This window comes from Pinus tabuliformis, chromosome 2_2, assembly GCF_031772625.1.
Source record: "Pinus tabuliformis cultivar Carrire ecotype Pingquan chromosome 2_2, CPIR1, whole genome shotgun sequence".
Taxonomy (NCBI): domain Eukaryota; kingdom Viridiplantae; phylum Streptophyta; class Pinopsida; order Pinales; family Pinaceae; genus Pinus; species Pinus tabuliformis.
The window spans coordinates 336083498-336102659 of NC_142300.1; the positions used below are offsets into that span (position 1 = coordinate 336083498).

The 19162-nt window shown below is 40.5% G+C and overlaps 1 protein-coding gene across 10 annotated transcripts in view; it reads right to left on the bottom strand.

The window, feature by feature from the left end:
- Positions 1 to 19162, bottom strand: part of LOC149192652 (uncharacterized) — a 316669-nt gene that overhangs the window by 237469 nt on the left and 60038 nt on the right. For all 10 annotated transcript variants that reach the window (XR_016254896.1, XR_016254897.1, XR_016254895.1 and 7 more), the window contains one exon: positions 8535 to 8756. Coding sequence is in view for 7 of the 10 variants with exons in the window: in XM_089406434.1 (XP_089262560.1) it covers positions 8535 to 8756 (222 nt within the window). In the remaining 3 variants the exon portion in view is untranslated. The remainder of the gene's footprint in view (positions 1 to 8534; positions 8757 to 19162) is intronic.

The following is a 19162-nucleotide window of genomic DNA, read 5'->3' on the forward strand; positions in this document are numbered from 1 at the left end:
GATGCTTTTCAGTTGCATATGTTGCAATTGTAGCAACAACATATGAGAGGGAGTTGCAGTGCCAATGCAGTGTTGGCAACAGTATGGTCGTGTCAGCAGCAGCACAAATGTAGCGTATATCAGAGTTGCTGAGTGGTTGATGGGCAGTATGGCTAGACATAGCAACGTGATAGGAGATGATGCAGAGACAGTGTGTTGTGGCAGGGTGTGCAACACTAGAACACATTCCTTGCTAAGAGGGAGTATTATTTTTTGTAGCATCAGATGTGTTCTAGCCACGAAATTTGGTGGAGAGGCTACAATATATGAAATCTCCAAAACCCAGAAATCGTTTCTGGGAATTCCACCTAGAAATGACTTAATTAAATTATTAACCAATTTTTAAATATTTCCTAAGTCTGAACTCAGGGAATATGGTTAATTAATCAGTGTTAATTAAGTCAAGGCGAGAACCATTTAGAAATTTACACAGATCGATCCAGAGATGATCCTAGCCATCGATTATGTTTTAATCTTGGTCGTTGGTGCTCTAATAGTGGATTATAAGAGGACGCCAATGTGGTGAGGGAGAGAATACTTGAGCAGTTTGATTTATGAGCAGATCGATTTTCGTAGTAGCAGCAGTCAGTTGTCAGAAGAGAGCTAGATATCGAAGCAATGTGAGAGGGGCAGAGACAGTGAGGCTGGAGGAGGCATTCCAAATCCAACAAGTGCATTTGCAGAGAGGCAAAACATCCAGAGAGAGGCTAACGTTGCGGTAGCGCAACAATGTCTAGAGGCTAAGTCGAATTGCTAAGAGGGATTGACGTTTTTAGTTCCAGAGGCTGGGAAGGAGTCCCAGAGTGTCGAAGAATCATTTTTCAAGTCAGCAGAAGGCAGAATGACTTCATCAGAGACCAGTCTCAGGCTAGACGTCTAGCAAGCTACGCAGAGCAGCGCAGACACTGACGCAGAGGACCAGAGGGCCGAATTTCTGAAGGCAAGTCGTGCCAAGAGTTTGCCTGTTGGGTGAGGAAAATTCCTCACTAGATTTTTGCCAATATTTTTCTTTGTAGGATTGCCAGATTTCGACATCCAGTTGTGCTCAGATTTTTCTCACTGCTGCATAATAATAAAACCCTCAGTTGTTGCACCAGTTTTCCCAAGTTGGGTTTTTCCAGGGACTTTTGTCCAAAAATAACTGTTATTTTTATTTGTGTGCTAGTATTTTCTCAGTTCCAATGCTATTTATTTTTTGCAGTTTTATTTGCAAAGGTTGCAATGTGTTTATTTCGATGTTGTCGTAGCAATAAACTGAATAATTAATATATCAGTTAGGAGAAATAATATCAGTTGTTGCAATAGGATTCTGGTATTGGAATTTTCACATGGTATTAGAGCCGGAGAGCTCAGGAAAATGAAGGAAAGGAATTTTGTTGCTCATCTAGGGCAGCAGGCCAAAATTCCCAAAGGCAACGTAGTCATTCTGGCAAGAGGCCGAGTTACTTTTGGGGGTTCGATTTTTCTGAGTGGGGCAGAAAAATTTGATCACTCCAGATCGAGTGATTCCAGAGGTAGAGGGAGCAACTCAGTGCTTTCGTTGGGCAGATCTCTAACCGGACGCAATGGTTTTTACAGCAGTTCACTAGAGCAGAGCCAGCGTCGAGGTGGAAGAGAGAAGAGCACACACAAAGGGTAAATTTTACTCAAGGAACTTCTAGTCTCAAGAAGTTCAATTTTTTCCTTTTAGATTGGCAGTCATTGTTAGTAGATCTTCTCACTCCAAAAGGGAGTGTGAATAGCAGAGCAGAAGTCGAGCAAAAGGAAAGAGGAAATTTTCGACAGTTCGTTGAGATGGCCACTGTTGGGCTTCATGATTAGAACAGGTTGGATGGAGCCTCCAACTACATCATTTGGAAAATAAGGACGTCCTTCCTTCTAGATGAATATGACCTGAAAGCCTATATTGATGCAGCGATAGCAATTCCTCAGGATGCAGATCAGCAGAAAGAGTACAAGAAGGAGATGGCACGGGTGAAACGGTTGATACTAGATGGAGTCCGGGATCATGTTGTTTCACATATAGCTAGAAAAGATACTGCCAAGCAGATGTGGGATGTTCTCTCCACATTGTACCAAGGTACTTTCGAGCAGTGAAAGATGTATCTCGAGGATAAGCTGAGGCTCATCCGAATGCAGAAGGGGGAAGGCATAGACCCCTTCCTCACCAGGATTCAAGAGGTTCGAGACCAATTGTCAGTTGTTGGCGCAATGCTTGAACCCACAGAGCTAGTGAGATTGGCACTCAATAGTGTCTCTGAGGACTGGCAGGTCTTTGTCCAAAGCATATTGGGCAGAGACAAGTTACTAGACTAGGACGTGATGTGGGCTGACTTGCAGCAAGAGGAATTGAGGCGAGCTCTTCTAAAGAGCTCCATCAGTGACAGCAGCAGTGGATCGAAGCAAGTGAAGGAGAAGGAGAATGTGGCCCTCACATATAAGGGTCCCAGTCAGGGACAGGAGGAACAGATGAAGAAGAAGGACTTGTCGAAGGTTGAGTGCTTTAGATTTGGTGAGCTTGGTCACTATAGTACCTAGTGTCCTTTCAGGAAGAAGAACAAGGAGAAGAGGCAGGACCAGCAGGCAGCATTAGCGGAGATCGATAGGCTTTCCTCCAAGCTGGAGGAAGACTTCGTTATGTTCATCGATATACTTCCAAGAGTGAGGTGGGGTGACTTGGTGTTGTAGCCCCAGAGCGCTATAGATGGGCATGATCCTTGAGGAGTCCACCTCATGGATCACTACCTAGCTACAAGGGCCCACAGTATTTAGTAATCGGATGGATTAGTGACAGTGGATGTAGTCAGACGCTAGAGAGAGTTGTAGAGACTAGTCGCAGTCAGATGTTGGGGAGGGCAGTTCAGAGATCACAATAGTGCAGTTGGCACAGTGCAGAGTCAACAAAAACGTAAATTCTTCAATTATAGTGCAAATACTAGAGTTGTAGCATTTTTGGGTTTTGGTTAGTTAGAATCAATTAGTCAAAAAATGAAAATATATTTCAAAAAATGTTAAGTTAGGATATGGACAAAAAGAATATTGATTTTAAAAATGTTGGGGATTTTTAACAAACAAGTCCATATCAAATAAAATGTTAGAATAGATGTCCTAAAAAATGAAGGCAAAAACAAAATGTTAGGTTAGAAAGAAGAGACCAAGGATCTCTGTGATTGTTGGTGCAACAAATGAACCTCAGAAGACAGCATTAGATGGACTTGGAGATACTATGCTTTATACACAATCTGGTGGACAATCTACACAGTCCCCAACTCATTCTACTACTTCTCATGAACAGCAGGTAATTCAGACTAGTGGAGACATTCCAAAGGATAAGGAGGAAGACATTTTCCATGTCTTCAGTGAGATTAAAAGGAGGAATGAAGAATTGAAGTTGAACACTTATACCCAATTCTGGAAGCATTCTTCCAACTCTCAAGCCAGGCTTCTCTCAAACTTTGACTCTGAGAAGGGAAAGATGCAGATGGCTTTCTTACAAGCCCAAATTCCACAGCCTAGGACTGTTGCTCACTATCAAAAGCAGACTTCTTTTGAGTTCAATGTGAAGGATGTGCATCCAATTGATCAAATTGAGATGCACAAACAAATTGGGCAGATGATTTCTTCCACCTTGACTAACACTGCCATGAGTTTGTCAAAAATGCAGGTTACCTTGGCCAACACTCAGTCACAACTTAAGTTGGAGAAATTCTCTTCATTAGCCAAGGACACCAAGATTCAATCTTTGGAAAATCTAGTGTTGAAGATGGGATATGATCCTTCCAAAATAAACGCTGCAGAAGAGCTTATTAAGAAGAAGAATGTTGAAATTGCAGCATTAAAGAAGCAGCTCAAATTGCCAGCCTCTAAGGACCCAATGGCTAAAGAAATTGAAGAAACAGAAAATCAAAAGTCTGAAATGATGAAGCTCATCATAGAGCAAAATCTGCAAATAAAACAAATGGAGGAGCAGATGGAGAAACTGATTAGGGAAAAGGAGGAAGTTGTTAAAAAGGCTCAAACTCCAATGGATATAGTCCCCCTTACAGCAATTCCCACCACCAAAGTTTCTACTTCAGCTACAACATCGACTACAGGTACAGCAGAAGGAGCTTAACAGCTTGTTGAAGCTGTTCAGAACCTGTCTATCAAGACAGGTGAAATTAAGAAACTGAAGGATCAACTCAAGAAGTTACAGCTTATGATGTCAGTAACAGACAGTTCACATGCAACTGAGTTGAACTGATTCAAAGGTCAGATTGAAGTACTACAAAGGGAACTCAAGGAATCTTTCATTGGAAACAAATTGGGTTTAGCAAAGGAAATTCTGTGGGAAGAAATTATAGAATCAATCAACGATATTTGGCCCTATATCAAGATAGTGTTTGATCAGAAGGATCTCTTGGAGAAAGCTCAGGAAGCAGTTGAAACTATTACTAAGCAGCTTGAAGACATGCCAGAAATTGCTTCTGATATCATCAAGTTCCTGAATTGCTTCTGATGAGGTATAACTCAGTGATGGTGCAGCACAGTGAGACATGGTGATGGTGCAACTTAGTGATGATGGACATGGTATGATGGTGCAGCATGGTGCAGCGCAATGATAGGTACAGCAAGGTGATGGAATCACCTGTGTCCAGATCAGCTACCTCATGTGACATCTTCTTAGAGAAGATCCCTGCTCTTATTTTGATAAGTCAAGATGTTGACTTTTGATGTATATGTACTATCTCTCTCTGTGTCGAACTATTGAAGAACATATAAGAAGAATTGATCAAGGGTTTCCCCACACTGGGGTTTGTCCCTGGCTGGCGCCACATCTTGTGTCCTCTTGTCTTGGCTTGTTTTCTGTGATTTATGTTTATGTTCTATCTGCATTTACTATCATGTTAAATGTGATTGCTAATCTGGAACTGATATTGAGCTAATATGGAATATTGAAGTAAATTTGCTCTCAGCATAGAACACACCTAAAATTAACCCTAAAAGGGTGACATAGGGCATATTTTGGATGACATCATGGTTTGGGAGGCACTTTATGGAGATATTACTATGCACTTTGAGTTTTTCTTGGAGTGAGGAGCACTCATGATCCATTTTGTCACTTGCTTGATGCACCTCGAGCATTTATGGAGGATGACATCATGGTGGAGATCATTATTTCCCATGTGTGGGCTATGTTTGGCATTTGTGTTATGTTATTGAGCTATCCTAAGGTCTACTTGTGACGTTAGACTCATTGAATGCTTAAGAAAACTTGTTTTAGGGCTTTGCTTGTAAAATTATCGAAATAAGGCGTGCTTGACCTCATATAAATAGAGGAGGCCTTATTTCATGGGAACACTACTTCAATCAAAGTTTCCCAGTAGTGTCCTTCCTATAACCCTAAGGCCTTAAAGGAGGTCCCACTAGACTAGGAACAAAGACTAACCTCCCAAGTGAAGTGAGAGAACAAGAAATCTGTCAAAGATCAGTGAATCATGGATCACCCCTTGATTCATATTAGTATGCCCCAAAACAATAAGTAAAAGCACATGATTACAAAATGGTTAATGTACCTGCTGATGGATGACCCACCTTTCTTCAATGAGGAATGCCAGATGGGAGAAATGTTAATTTTAGGTATGTTCTATGCTGAAAGCAAATTTACTTCAATTTTCCATATTAGCTCAATATCAATTCCAAATTAGCAATCACATTTAGCATGATAGTAAAATGCAGATAAAACATAAACATAAATCGCAAAAAACAAGCCAAGACAAGAGGACACAAGACATGGCGCCAGCCAAGGACAAACCCCAATGTGGGGAAACCCTTGATCAATTCTTCTTATATTCTTCAATGGTTCAACAGAGAGCAAGATAGTACATATACATCAGAAGCCAACATTTTGACTTGACAAAATAAGAGCAGAGATCTTCACTAAGAAGATAACACATGAGGTAGCTGCTCTGAACTCAGGGGAAGGCATACTGCTTCAACTGATTCTCCAAGGTGATTCCATCACCATGCAACACCCATCACAGTGTCACACCCATCACTGTGCTGCACCCATCACTGAGCTGCACTTCATTAGACTATGTTGCACTCATCATACTTCATACAATCATCACTATGTTGCACCACTGTCATGCTGCACTATGCTGCACCATTCATCACTATGTTGCACCACTGTCATGCTGCACTATTCCCATGGAACAGCCTTAGCTGCTTGTTATGGCTTGCAGCCTAGCAAAGCATCTGGTTGTAGCAATCTATTCTTCCAACAGGTCTCATTCATGCAGTGATCCATTCAACCTTCAAACAGCAACCCCATAGCTTCTCCTCATTGGATACTTATGCCTAGCATATTATACCAAAACATAACCATGCTGTCACCTACAGCAAGCGGCTAGATGAGCAAAGCTTCTTTCAGGACAGCAACCAAATGCTTATGACCATCCTCCTGAAAACAGCGTGTAAGGGCTACCTCGAACAGTCCTCCTCAACTGCGGATTGAGGCCTTTAATGACAGTGTATTAAAGACATCTTATTACAGTGAATAAGGGCTTCTTTGAATCACCCTTCACTGTGTATTAAGGTCACCTCTTCTTGACAGCGTTTAGGGCTTATGGCTGTGCCTTGATCTTGATGAGAACAGCAAATAAGGCAACTCCATTTAGCCCTGCATTTAGATGTTTGAGGGCTTCCTTATGACAGCGTAATACATCTCCCTTTTGCCTGCGGCCAGATCTTTTCACTGTTCTTCCAGCGTATGGAATCCTTCTCCTATGATCTCCATTATGACAGCATATGAGGACCTTTGAAGATTGCGGATTAGGAGCTGCATAGAGACCAGATCAAGGCTTTCTTATTGCTGCGTTTGAGGGTCTCTTGAGACAGTAAATTAGGGTCCCTTCATGACCTGTGGCTAGGGCATTAGGGACAGCATGTTAGGGTCTGGTATAGACCTGCATTTTAGCCATTCCTTCCTGTGTTTCCATGACAGCATTTAGGGCAGTGTTAGAAGCCTATCTTCGTAACTGTGTTAGGCCTTCATCTCCATGCCAACGTTAGGAGCTAGGGCATCTTCTTTAGGGCTGCATATCATCTTAAGATCTCTCCTCCCACCAAAACCCAAAGACAAGTGGAGAGAAAGAGATCACAAGAGGTGTGTATCAAATGACTTGCAAGCCACCTCTTTTTATAGTAAAACATTGAGGATAGATGGGGGCAACTTGGTTGCTGGCCGACCTTGACAAATTGTCCCATAACACAAATAAATTCATATCTCCATGAATACATGTCGGAATCGGGTGATCTTTAGATTAATCCTACACCTCTCGACGAGAGGAATCCAAGAAAAATATCAGCTGCCATAAATAAGAAGACCCACATGCAGTTTCGCCCTAGTTGCCAATTTTAACAAGAAAGAAATCTGACCAGAGCATATATGTGGAGGGTCCATGGCATCATGTCAAGTGTTGATCAATAGGGCTGTTGACTGGCTGTCCAAGGAGGAGGAAAAATTCGCCTATGGATTACTGACTTTTTGGTGGGTAACAGGAATGAGTTTTGTTCTATTTCCAGCTATCTATCCTTGGCAGTTTGCTATGTCATGGTCAACAGTTTGCATGTGTTTCTAATTCTCACTTCAGTCTAGTCCAATTAGGTAAGGTGCATGCAGTCAAGGGCACAGATCTCTACAAGGATGCATGCATTGCATTATCTCTAGTACAGGTGTACTTTACTTGGCTCTCCTATCAATGCAAGAAAGTAAAACTAGAATTAGAAGTTACAAATTGAGGCATTGTTGTGCACGCGTCCAGAATCCAGATTCATTGTATCTTCTAGTCTATAAAGGAGAAAGCATGGGTATATGTTCAAACTTTTACAGTTCAGCAGTGAGCAGGGAATTAATTAGTTTGATGTTTTTTTCCCTGTAGCAGATTTCAACTCAGAATTAATGAGAGCCGTAACAGGTTTTGACAGTCCCTCTTCTGAGTTTATGTTATACATTTTCTACAATATGTGTTTATAGAATATAGCATTATTAGAGTCACAGTTTGGAGTGATTTCAATTTTCAGCTATCTAGTTGTTTTTAAGAATTCTTTTAGTGCAAAGACTATTTACCATCTTCTAGAAAATCTAACAATTTTTACATTAACTTTTATATCAATAGTTAAAGGATGCAATTTCTACAAAAGAGGTTAGGTTGGCTGCTAGCAATATATAAAAGAACTTGAATTCATACATGGCATAAACTAATCTCTATTCCTACTAAAAATGTAGTGTTTAAATAGTTATAATAACTTGAAAAAGAAAAGCATGTCTTTATTACACATCTATTATATTTTTGACAATACTCATTTGTTCCTTTTTCTGTAGAAGAATCAACATTTTCCCCCACTGCTACATTGATTTCATACATAGTTTACAAACAATTAAAACTGTATACCATTTTGCCATATTTACTGCCAATGCCTTAATATCACAAAAAACTATGCATAAATCATACCTTCAACCACTCTATCCATCGAAATACGACAACATCTCCAACATTTTCTTCAAACAATTTTCCAAGTTCAATGTTTATACGTTGTCTTGTACTTTCCTGTAGCCATGGAGCCTCTAGTTCTACTATTGGTGGAGAAGCTGAGGGATACAGCTCAGGAAAATATGAAGTCAAATATAAAGCCAAATCAAACATAGAATCTTTCTCCGAAGGAAAGACCTTTGCCTGCCAAGCAAAATGCATCAAGATAAAAAATCAGAAACTTCTCTTGTCATGTAATTACTTAAAATCTTGCCATGAAATGACGGCCACTTACAAGTTACAACTATTATATTAAGGTCAATGCTAGCAATATTAAGCTTGATAATTAACTTATATTGAACTTAAGTTTATACTAACCTCTGATATAATGTATTCTCTAATAATGATGTTGAACAGGATAAGTAATGGGCTTTTACATGATAATTGCATATCATGAAAAAAGAAGTTATTACCAACGAGGCTGGTATGGAATTCAGTTTTGAAATAAAATCACAAACATGCAAAAATAGTTGCAACAACAAGCAAAAATATGGAATAGGATGCATATAATTGCACTTAACAATAGAAGCAATTGGGCATTTATAGTAAATACAATATGGGTACTTTAAATTTATTGAAACAGTCAAATCCACGAAGCATCTTATAAGGTGTGACAAAATGGGGAAACATAGATAAAAACAAATTCATGACAAAGGAAATCTGTCCTACTTAGTAAAAATCATGCAACAAAAACTAGAATTAAATGTGGCATTTTGAAGCACCACCTTGATCTAAGAGCCTAACTTGGCTTCCAAAAAATTGAGGATAGCTCAAGCCTCATTTGTTTTCTATTTTCTCTCAACATGACTGATCCGGATTTATGAAGGAATGAAATGAAATACAAACTTAAACCAAAAACATAGAGATACAATGAAACTGAACTTCATTAACAAAATAGCAAATGCTGAAAACTGTTTACATAAAGAATGAAAGCAAACTAGCTCGAGCGGTAATAGTTTATCTTTGAGAAGAGATGTGACAGCTACATGCCTTCTAAACTGTGTTACAATGAGGCTCTGAGGCTTTTTTATTATGACGAAACAATGAGAAACCCTAAACAACCAAAAACCTGAACCTAGGAGATGAAGCGCCAAAAGCTTATGAGCCCTGATGGGGTTAGTTGGAACGTCGGCCTCTTGGGGTCGTAACTTTGGCACACAATCTCTGTTTGGCGAGCATGATAGCCCGTTAGAAAGGTTTATCCGAGGACAACAACTTTCGACTGCAAAAATGGGAAATTTGTCCGTTTCCCCAAAAAACGCCATTTAGGGCCTCAAAACAACTCTGAAATTTGAGGACCCAAAAAACTGCCAAAAATAAGACACTGATAGGAAACAGTGTTGGGGATCCAAGTGGAATAGTCGAGTGGCCACCAATATCCACTTGGATCAGTCCTCCCCCCTTAGGAAGCAATGGTCTTCATCGCATTGAGTGCGTCCATGAAATGGGCAAACTTTTGTTGAACTTGGTCCCTGGTGAGCCACTTGCCTTGGTGCAGTCATTGGCCGGCTTTGACAACCCAATACAGCTGGATCCTTTGTTGTCAAGTGTTCTTAATCTCTGTATCCATTATCCGATCAATTGTGGCATGTTCAATGTAATCTGGGTTGAGCTTTGTTGGTGTCAGCTACTTGGCAATGTTTGATGTGTCCAACAATGGTGAAAAATATGGTTGAAGGTGGTCCACATTGAATACTGGGTGCAGGCCAAGGAATGGGGGGATACTTAGCTCGAAAGCGTTGTCACCCACAGCCTTGGTGATGGTGTAAGGCCCGTATCGGAGTGGTCAAAGCTTTCGATGGGCTCCTACAAGGCGTTCCTTCTGCAAATGCAACCAAACCTTGTCACCCACTTGAAAATTATGTGGCACCCGATGTTGATCATGACATTGTTTATACTTAGTATTGGCTTTATCCAAGATATCATGAACCTACTAGCAGATGTTGAAAATGATAGCGAGCAAGTGATTCCTTGATTTGTGCCTTAATTCAAGGAGTCAAATTCGAGTTCCTTCTTGTGCATGCTCGAGTTCCTAAAAATTAGGAGATTCCCTATAAATTAGGACGAGTTCCTAAAATTTAGGAATGTCCCTAAAATTAAAGGACGAGTTAGGTTGCAGTTAACTAATGTGTTGAAATTGAAAGTCAAGTTTTTTATTTTCTAGTGTGAGTTGATTGAGGAAACACACAAGCGATTGATTTTCAAGTGGTTGACTTGAAATAGGATGAGGTGCATGAACAGTTAACTCATGCTAACTCAATCAATCACAAAAGCATCTTCCTTAATTAGAAACTTGCTAATTTTAACCATTCGAAATGCCTTTAAAAGGAAGAATGAAGGCACAAGTTTAATCATTGTTTTGGTGAGCACGAGTTGGTGAGACCAAGCAATAGGAAGCACGAGTTTGTGCATGGAGCTTGTGGAAGTTTGAAGAAGGACAAGTTCCTTGGGTTAGGAAGCAGGGATCAAAGTACAAGCAAGGGCGTTTCAGTTTAGTGTAAAAAGAGAGAACATGGTTGTTATCTAATGAAACTTTATTGTATTGTAAAAGATCCTTTGTTCAACCTTCTTCAATAGAATTCTCAATAACAAGTAGAGGGTTTTCCCAGTTGGGCTCCCTAGACAATTCTGTGTTGTTGAATTTTGTAATTGTGCCTTTATTTTTGTTGCTATTCGCTGCATCTAGTAGAGAAATTGTGTGTTTATTTGAGAAGAAACTATATTTTAGATTGCTCATTTTAGCTTATCAGAATTTCGTGGATTTTCTACATGGTATCAGAGCTCTTGGAACAAATTTAAGATCATCACAAGTGCTGGTAATGAAGTTTGTTCAAAGGGTTTGAACAACATATTTAGATGCCCTAATCTAGGGCTATTACAGTACATGGACAGTCAGCCTAGTAAAGCCTAAGTTAGTCCAAACGCAACATGCAAGTGTGGACAAAGGTAGGGTCGTTGTATGGTTGTTAAGGAGAGGTTTGTCCTGAAAGTTTTTAGGGCAGCAGTTCATAGATCCATGAGTGCAAAGATCTCTCAAGGAATGGCTATGCATGAGGTCTGACTTTTGTCTAAGTATTTCACAAGGAGTCCTAGATATGCAAGGGCAGCGAAGGTTATGGAGAGATATTGCTAGGTGACAGTCCTAGTGGTGTTTGGACAGAGATCTAAAGCACCCTAAAAACAATTTGTATGGACTGTTAGTCGTTGATTTGCAAGCATTAGATCAGTGAAAGAATTGACTTTGCACGGGCAGTTTTGGAGGCCCTGACGAGAGTGACAATAGGGTTGATGTGTCACAGTGACAGGGCAAATTTGTGTGCCCTAGGACCAAAATTCTGGAGCATCCAGAATCTTGACAAGTGGGCAGTCCTTAAAGTCCTCATGTACAGTGATCATTGAAAGACTAATGAGTTGTTAGGAGGAAGAGTTTTGGAGCCCTAGTTCAGTGGGTTGCAGATAACCAAACCATTGATAAGAGGGCAGATCCAGAAGACCCCATGAGCAGATTTCTTAGTGGAGCGAGAGTCATGTTAGTGGGACATGTTACCCACCACCCCCACCAGTGGGTGACACCCATAGGAGAAATTTTTCTCGTATGATTGTCTTCAACTGACAGCCAACAGCCCCTTGCAACCCCCAAATAGCTCAATGTGCCAGCATCTCCGCCACCTGAGTGAGCCATCATGTGCCCTCACCCATTCTGTCATGATCGTATATTTGAAGGTGGGCCTTCCAATCCTGAAGGTATGCTTTTCATTATGCAATTGGGTATTTTTGCTTACTTATTATGGACACATTTGGACATTGATTAGTGGGGAGATTCGGCGGAAAGAATGGGCTTAGTCTGTGCTCTTGTCCCCTTGTCAATTTGGTGGTTAGTCTTGTATCCTAGTCCCGTGGGATCTCTTCTATTAGCTACTAGCTTTAGGAGTGGCACTACATGGGAAACCCCTATTTTGATTGCATGGTTCCTCTTCCCAACACCATATATATCATTTCCCTCCGCTCATTATAACCCCTTTTCACTCTTTTCCCATCTGGGTCCACATTTGTCCATTAGGTCCACAAGGAGTTAGCCTCCCTCTCAACTTGCCCACACTTTGGGTTGGGTCTCGAACGATGCCGTGGAGGTTGATGCAACTAAAAAGAATGTAAAAAGAATAATTTTGCCACTCTCAATAGGTAATGTACCATAAAAATGCAAAAGATGGTCGTGACATACAAATTTAACACGTGGGCAAAAGCCAACATGAGCTCTACCCCTTATTATTATGGCCATCACCTTGGTTCCTAGGGCCCCTTTATGAGCCCCCTACATCATTAAGGAACACATGATTGTCCCAACCCCTGGTGGGCAATGAAATGCCCAACCTTAAGGGGGTAATAACTGCTATATATTACACATCATGCTCTCATTCCCTGAAGCCCCGAGCAGTTATAAAAAGAAAAATCAATAAAAGGCAAAAGGCATATGAAGAAGGGTGGAAAAACAAAGGTCGGGGTAACTCATGTACCACATTGCTCCCTCCTTCATCTATATACCCATGTGTGGGCTTCCCTCATTATTGTTGCCCTTGTACCATGGTATGTGGCTTGGAGCCTCCCCCTGATATCCCAATCCATTCCATCATTATGTCACGTGACACCTGCCATCTGAAAGATGTAACATGGACCTGACACTCCCTTGGAGGCTAAAACCACCTAATAGGGTCCTTTATTAACCTCTTTCTTGCACCTAGGGACACCTGTACATTCTAAAGCCCATTATGGAAGGGCATGCCACTATGAAGTGTCCACTTGGTTCCATGATTTGTAAGCTCATTTACTCAATTGCACTAATGAACTGTTGTACTGAAATATGAGGAGATGCATCGGATCTTATACAGGATTGCAAGTGGGTCTTCATCTTGGGGTGTAGTATCCCTATACGCGGTCCAAGCCCTCTAGAGGATCTTAATGGCATTGGTAGGGTGAGCATTGAGAGCCATGGGCCTCCACTATAGCTAAGAGCAGATAGTCACACCTTGGGATCCTTCAGCACCATTTATTACTTGCTTGTGTCCCATTTATTTGATGATGATGATGCACCTGGACCACATTGCCCAGCCGGCTACACACTTGGCAATTCATCCAGGATCCAGATGGGGTTTGGTCCCACCTAGGGAGATAAGGGAGGGTTTGCATCATTGTCCCAACCCTTACAGATGGAGCACATGCTTATTCGATCCAGTTAGAGACCCATAAGGATGTTCTTTCTGCCCCCATAGCCACTTGGGAGCACCACAGGTCATTTGCTTAGATATCAAGGGGCCACCCCCTTCATCACTGTTATTGGAGCCCTCCTATTCATTATGGCACATGAGGGACTTTATTTGGCCTTCCAACGAACATTCTAACTATTTTTCTATCATTTTCGGCCCTCATGAGAAGCTATTTATTCTTAATGTTGGTGGGCTTGTGACCAAAGTATTGTTATTTTGCACATTATTTTATCTTAGGGGCATCATTAGGGAAAATTAGGCCATTTGAATCCCTTGGAGGATTGTATAAATATAAGAGAGCCATTCTCTCTCATTCATCATCACTTGGATTTGGGATATATCTTTCTAAAGATTTCAGACCTGCAATTTGTGGAATGATTTGGATGATTAAATGCATTTTGATGTGTGGAATAATTTTGCTATCTCTCTTGGAGCTTCGATTTGGCAAGTTTATGGAAGGATATACTCTTTTTGTCATGTAAGTGCTCTTTTCATGCAAATTTCATAATGTTTCATGTCTAATATATGGAATGTTATGTCATGATTTTATTTGTGCTTTGTTACCGCTCAAACTAGCAGGGGGTCCTAGAGGAGCACTTGCTAGGTTGAGGGCAACAATGAAGCTAAAGGCCACTGTCACCACAGCTAAAGCTTTCACCGATGGGAGGAGACCTGATATATATAGAGAATCACTTGTGAAGGATAGATCAACTAAGATGGATGTGAAGTGATCTCGGTGACCCTTTCCTAGGAGAGACTCAAGAGTGGGGTTTGCTTACTTTTTAAGCAAGGTGCAAGGTTCTCTAGGATAGGCGAATAGGGATGTGAGGGCTTCGCTTAGGGAATGTGACTTGTCAAGGAGCTTCCTAAACCCTAAAATCCTTGTGGGGCTTGGCTTCCCAAGTGGTTTTTGAAAAGTTGACTTTGATAAGATATGGGACCACAGGAGACCAAGTGGACCTAGGTTAGGTCAAGAGGAGGGAGTTTGGCAACCAATGATGATTTTGACCTAAACCAGGAAAAGAAGGGAATCAAAGAAAGAATATTTACTTAAAGGTGCTAAAATGATCCCTATGAGGTACCAATGTTTTAAAACTCCGACTCCGATTCAGAAACGATCGAGGGTCGGCTCTGACTCCGACTCGGTATCGACTCAGCCAGTTTGATTTCAATGACTCAGTCGTTGTAAAAAATACATTAAATATCTTTTTTTTTATAAAAAACATAATTTTAAATATTTTCATTCATGTTTCCAAACACAAAGCTTTAGAATAGAGAAAGAAGACAACATATGATCAAAGTAGGCTCATGAATATACCCATTATATCAAAATGGCACCCAGTGTGTTGTTCAATACAAAGTTCATACTTAGCCACCAATGCCAGGATTCTTTTCTGCCTCAACCTAAGGACAATCACTAGACTACAACAACAATAATACCAATTCTCTGCCCCTAATGAAATCTCACAACCCTTGATTTAATTATGGTCAAGCTCCAGAACAATCAAAGGTAGATATGTATTTATTAGTCCATTGCCAGAACATTTGCCTTTTTAAAAACATTGTATGGCTCAATGCATTGTTTCAGTTTTCTAATTCATGCCACTAGGATAACCATACTTTGGCCTTGTAATTTTCAAAACTTTCTCACAGTGATAGATTACTTTAGGGCTATAAATATGCAGTAAACAACAATCCAACCATTGATATGTAGGAGGCAGAACAACTTTTGACAAATGTCCTTCAAGATTTTTGTCAAAGAGCCGAGCCAGCCGAGTTGTTACCGAGTCGGCCAAGTCATTACCGAGTCGACCGAGTTGTTATCGAGTCGACCGAGTTAATGACTGGCTCGGTAACAACCCGGCCAGCCATTCTGTTTCAGCCACCGAGCCGACCCGGCCAGGCATTGGCTCGATCTGACTCGATCAATTCAGAATCAGCTTGACCGTTTTTTAAAACAATATGAGGTACTAGCCTAGGGAAACCTAGAGCAAAATTCGGTCTCAAGGCTAGGGCTTGGGATACCTCACAATCCCACCGTCGAAATCTCCTCAAATTTGAAGGGGACCTAGGAGACACACCAGTGCATAAGAGGCCAAGAGATCGAAGTTTTCCTATGGGTAGTTTGTCGGGAAAATGATGCCCTAGGAGGCCTAATGTGGCTAGACCTGGAACAAAGAAGAAGAGGTGGAGGAAATGGTTTAAAATGATCACCTTAGGGTAGACCAGTGCCTAATCCTTTGGGGAGATTGGAGTCAAGAAGAATATGAGAATGGAATTCGTTTCTAGGTCAAGGGGGCTTCAAGGACAACTTTTCTTGTCATTAGGGCAAAGGAGAGTGACCTTAAAAGTTTTTACACTTCGTTTTGCAAGGTAAGATGGCTTGTCAAGATAAATTCAACCATAGAATTATCCCTAAGAGGATTCATTCAACATGTATGGCCCATACATAGAGAGATGCTACATAGAAACATAATTCCACAATTTCGCAGTAAATGCACAGCAACTAGCCCTAGTATAGCGAAAATCTCATCATCAATGCATCTGACAAAGTAAAAGAAGAAATAGCATTAAATTTGTACTCACATGTAAGAATATATCCAACCATAAATAAACTTGCCAATCAAGAAGCTCCAAGATAAGAAAAGATAATCCAAACATCAAAATTCATCCATGCTCCAAAATTTCGTCCACCAAGAAGGAATAGCAAAAATCTCTAGAGATATACAAGTCGAAACCAAGTGATGATGATAAAATGAATCCTCATAACTTCTATTATACACTACTAATGAGTTTAATTTAGCTACTTGGGCCTACATTAGCCCCTAAAGTAAAAATAATGTGCAAAGAACTAACTTTTGGTGACAAGCCCACCAAACTAGCTCATAAACAAAATAATAAGCCTCTCAAGAGATCGAATGATCAACAATACATGTCGTTGGGCCTTCTAAGGAGCCTAATGAAGTCCATAAGAGACACAATGATGAATAGGACTCCCAAAAGTAGTGGACAAGGGGTTGGCCCCTTGTTCTCCAAATAATAAACCTGTGGTGCTCCCAATGGGTGTAATCTCATGGGCCTCGAAGTGGGTTGAAGATGCCTGTAGACCATTTGTAAGGGCTCAGATGATGTTGTAATTGATGTGACATCAGCATGTAAGTCTTGGGTCATCTACCAAGTGTATGGTATCACTATGGGACCTGCTGAGCATGGTGAACTAGGTGCATCTTCCTCGTCGAATAGGTGAATCTCGAGCAATCTCTAAACATTTTTGGGGATCCATGGAGTGTTTTCTACTACTGTGGAGGTCCATGGCTCTCAACACACAACCTATATGTGCCAATGTAGCCCTCGGGAGGGTTAGGACAGCGTATAGGGAGACCAAACTCAAAATGGAGACCATCGGCAATCCTGCATAAGATCCAATGCGTGCCCTAACCTTCCAGTACAGCAAGTCATCAAAGGAAATCGAGCTAACAAGCTTACAAACCATGGACAACAAATGGGTACTTCATAATGGCATGCCCTTCTATCATGGACTTTGGCATGTGCTAATGTCCCCAAGCTCCAAATGGAGTTAACCAAGTATCCTATTAGGTGGTTTATGCCGTTAAAAGGGATAGTATGTCTAAGGTACATCCTTCAAAGAGTGGTGGCATGTGATAAAGAGATAAATGGAGTAGGGAATGGAAGGTGCAGCCCTGGCCCACATGTTGGGGTACAAGGGTAGCTAATAAAAGGGAAGCCCACACTTGGATATATAATGTATAGGAGGGAGAAATCGTGGTACATGAGGTGCCCCAACCTTGATTTTTCCACCTATTGTCGCATAGAATGTCTAGGCACTGCGACAACGCTCAAATTGGGGGCTGTCACCTTGATCCCCAATCTCTCCATTTAAGCTATCTCCCTATAGCAGGCTAAGGGGGGTAGACCCTGTGGAAAAATGGAATGAAGAAGAACTAGTTGGGAACCAACTAGTTTGGGAGACACAGCGAGGCGATCAAGTACTTGATTAACATTCAACAAGACCTAGGATTTGATTAGATTTTAAACGATTAATACCAGTGCCTTATGGAGTCAACAATCTTGCTAAGGAAATGAAGACCAAGTAATCGATTAGCAACTACTGCTTAGATGAATGACTATCTTATATGAAATGCAAATCCTAAAACTAAATGTGAGATGCAGGGATCTTGGTTGTTTTTAGTTAAATGCCTACTTAGATTGTGAATCCTTCAATCCTTTCCGTGTTGAGCCTGATTTCGTAGTAATTGGCAGAGAGAAGGTCAGGAGAAGCACACTAAGGTGTGATTAACGATACCTCTCCTGATCTTCTAACATACCCGGTGCCTCGGCGCTGCAGAGAGTTGTGGCTCTGACGACTGCAAGGTCACCATTTTAAGTACTATTAAAACAGGGTTCTCAAGAAAAGACAGATGGAGATCTATCTGTCTATCGACCAAGCTTATGCTTGGAAGTAAATTTTATCTATGCAAAGCTAACTTATAAGCAAATGCACCGGAAGATGAGATGAAGTTAGACTCGAGGATGGGGAAACACTTGCGTTCCTTAAAGGCTTCAATTATCCAAATGAGATGTTCGCTTTATTAGATGATAAACTCTTGAAGGTATTACAATTAAAACACCAGCTTATTTCAAATCTTCTTGATACAATTTAGCGCAAAGAGAACAAAAACCACTTTGCAATTCGATATCAATATCAACAAATGCTCAAAAGTATGCTTAGCTTAGAAAACAGAGATATGCGATCTATTATAATTCCACGATAAAATTCTTTGATAATCACTTGGAAATATTTGCAAAATGCCTAGCATGTAATGAGCATTAAATAATCCAAGCAATGACGATAGATAGATGCAAGATATTCAACATATGCACAATGTCTTAGCAATTAAATTTTTAGAGATTCAAATACTTTAAACAATCATGAAATTTAAATGCTAACGATTTAGATCCTAGAATTTAAATGATTATGCTTAGTGACCCAAATCTAGGAAATTTACCACCTTCCTATAGTTAAACTTAGGATATAAAAAATTTAAGCACATTTAACTAAGGAAAAAAACTGATACCACACAAGTTTTTCTTTTAGATCTTAATCTTAGCACAAAAGGACACCAAGAAGAAATTTTAAATTTGAAAACTTAATTATTCTTTAGGTGAATTTCTCGATATGCTAAGTTTTATGATGTTAGACTTAATGTGATAAATGATTAATCAAGATCCTTTTTTTTTTAAATGTGACTAAAGTAAATCGGATTTTTT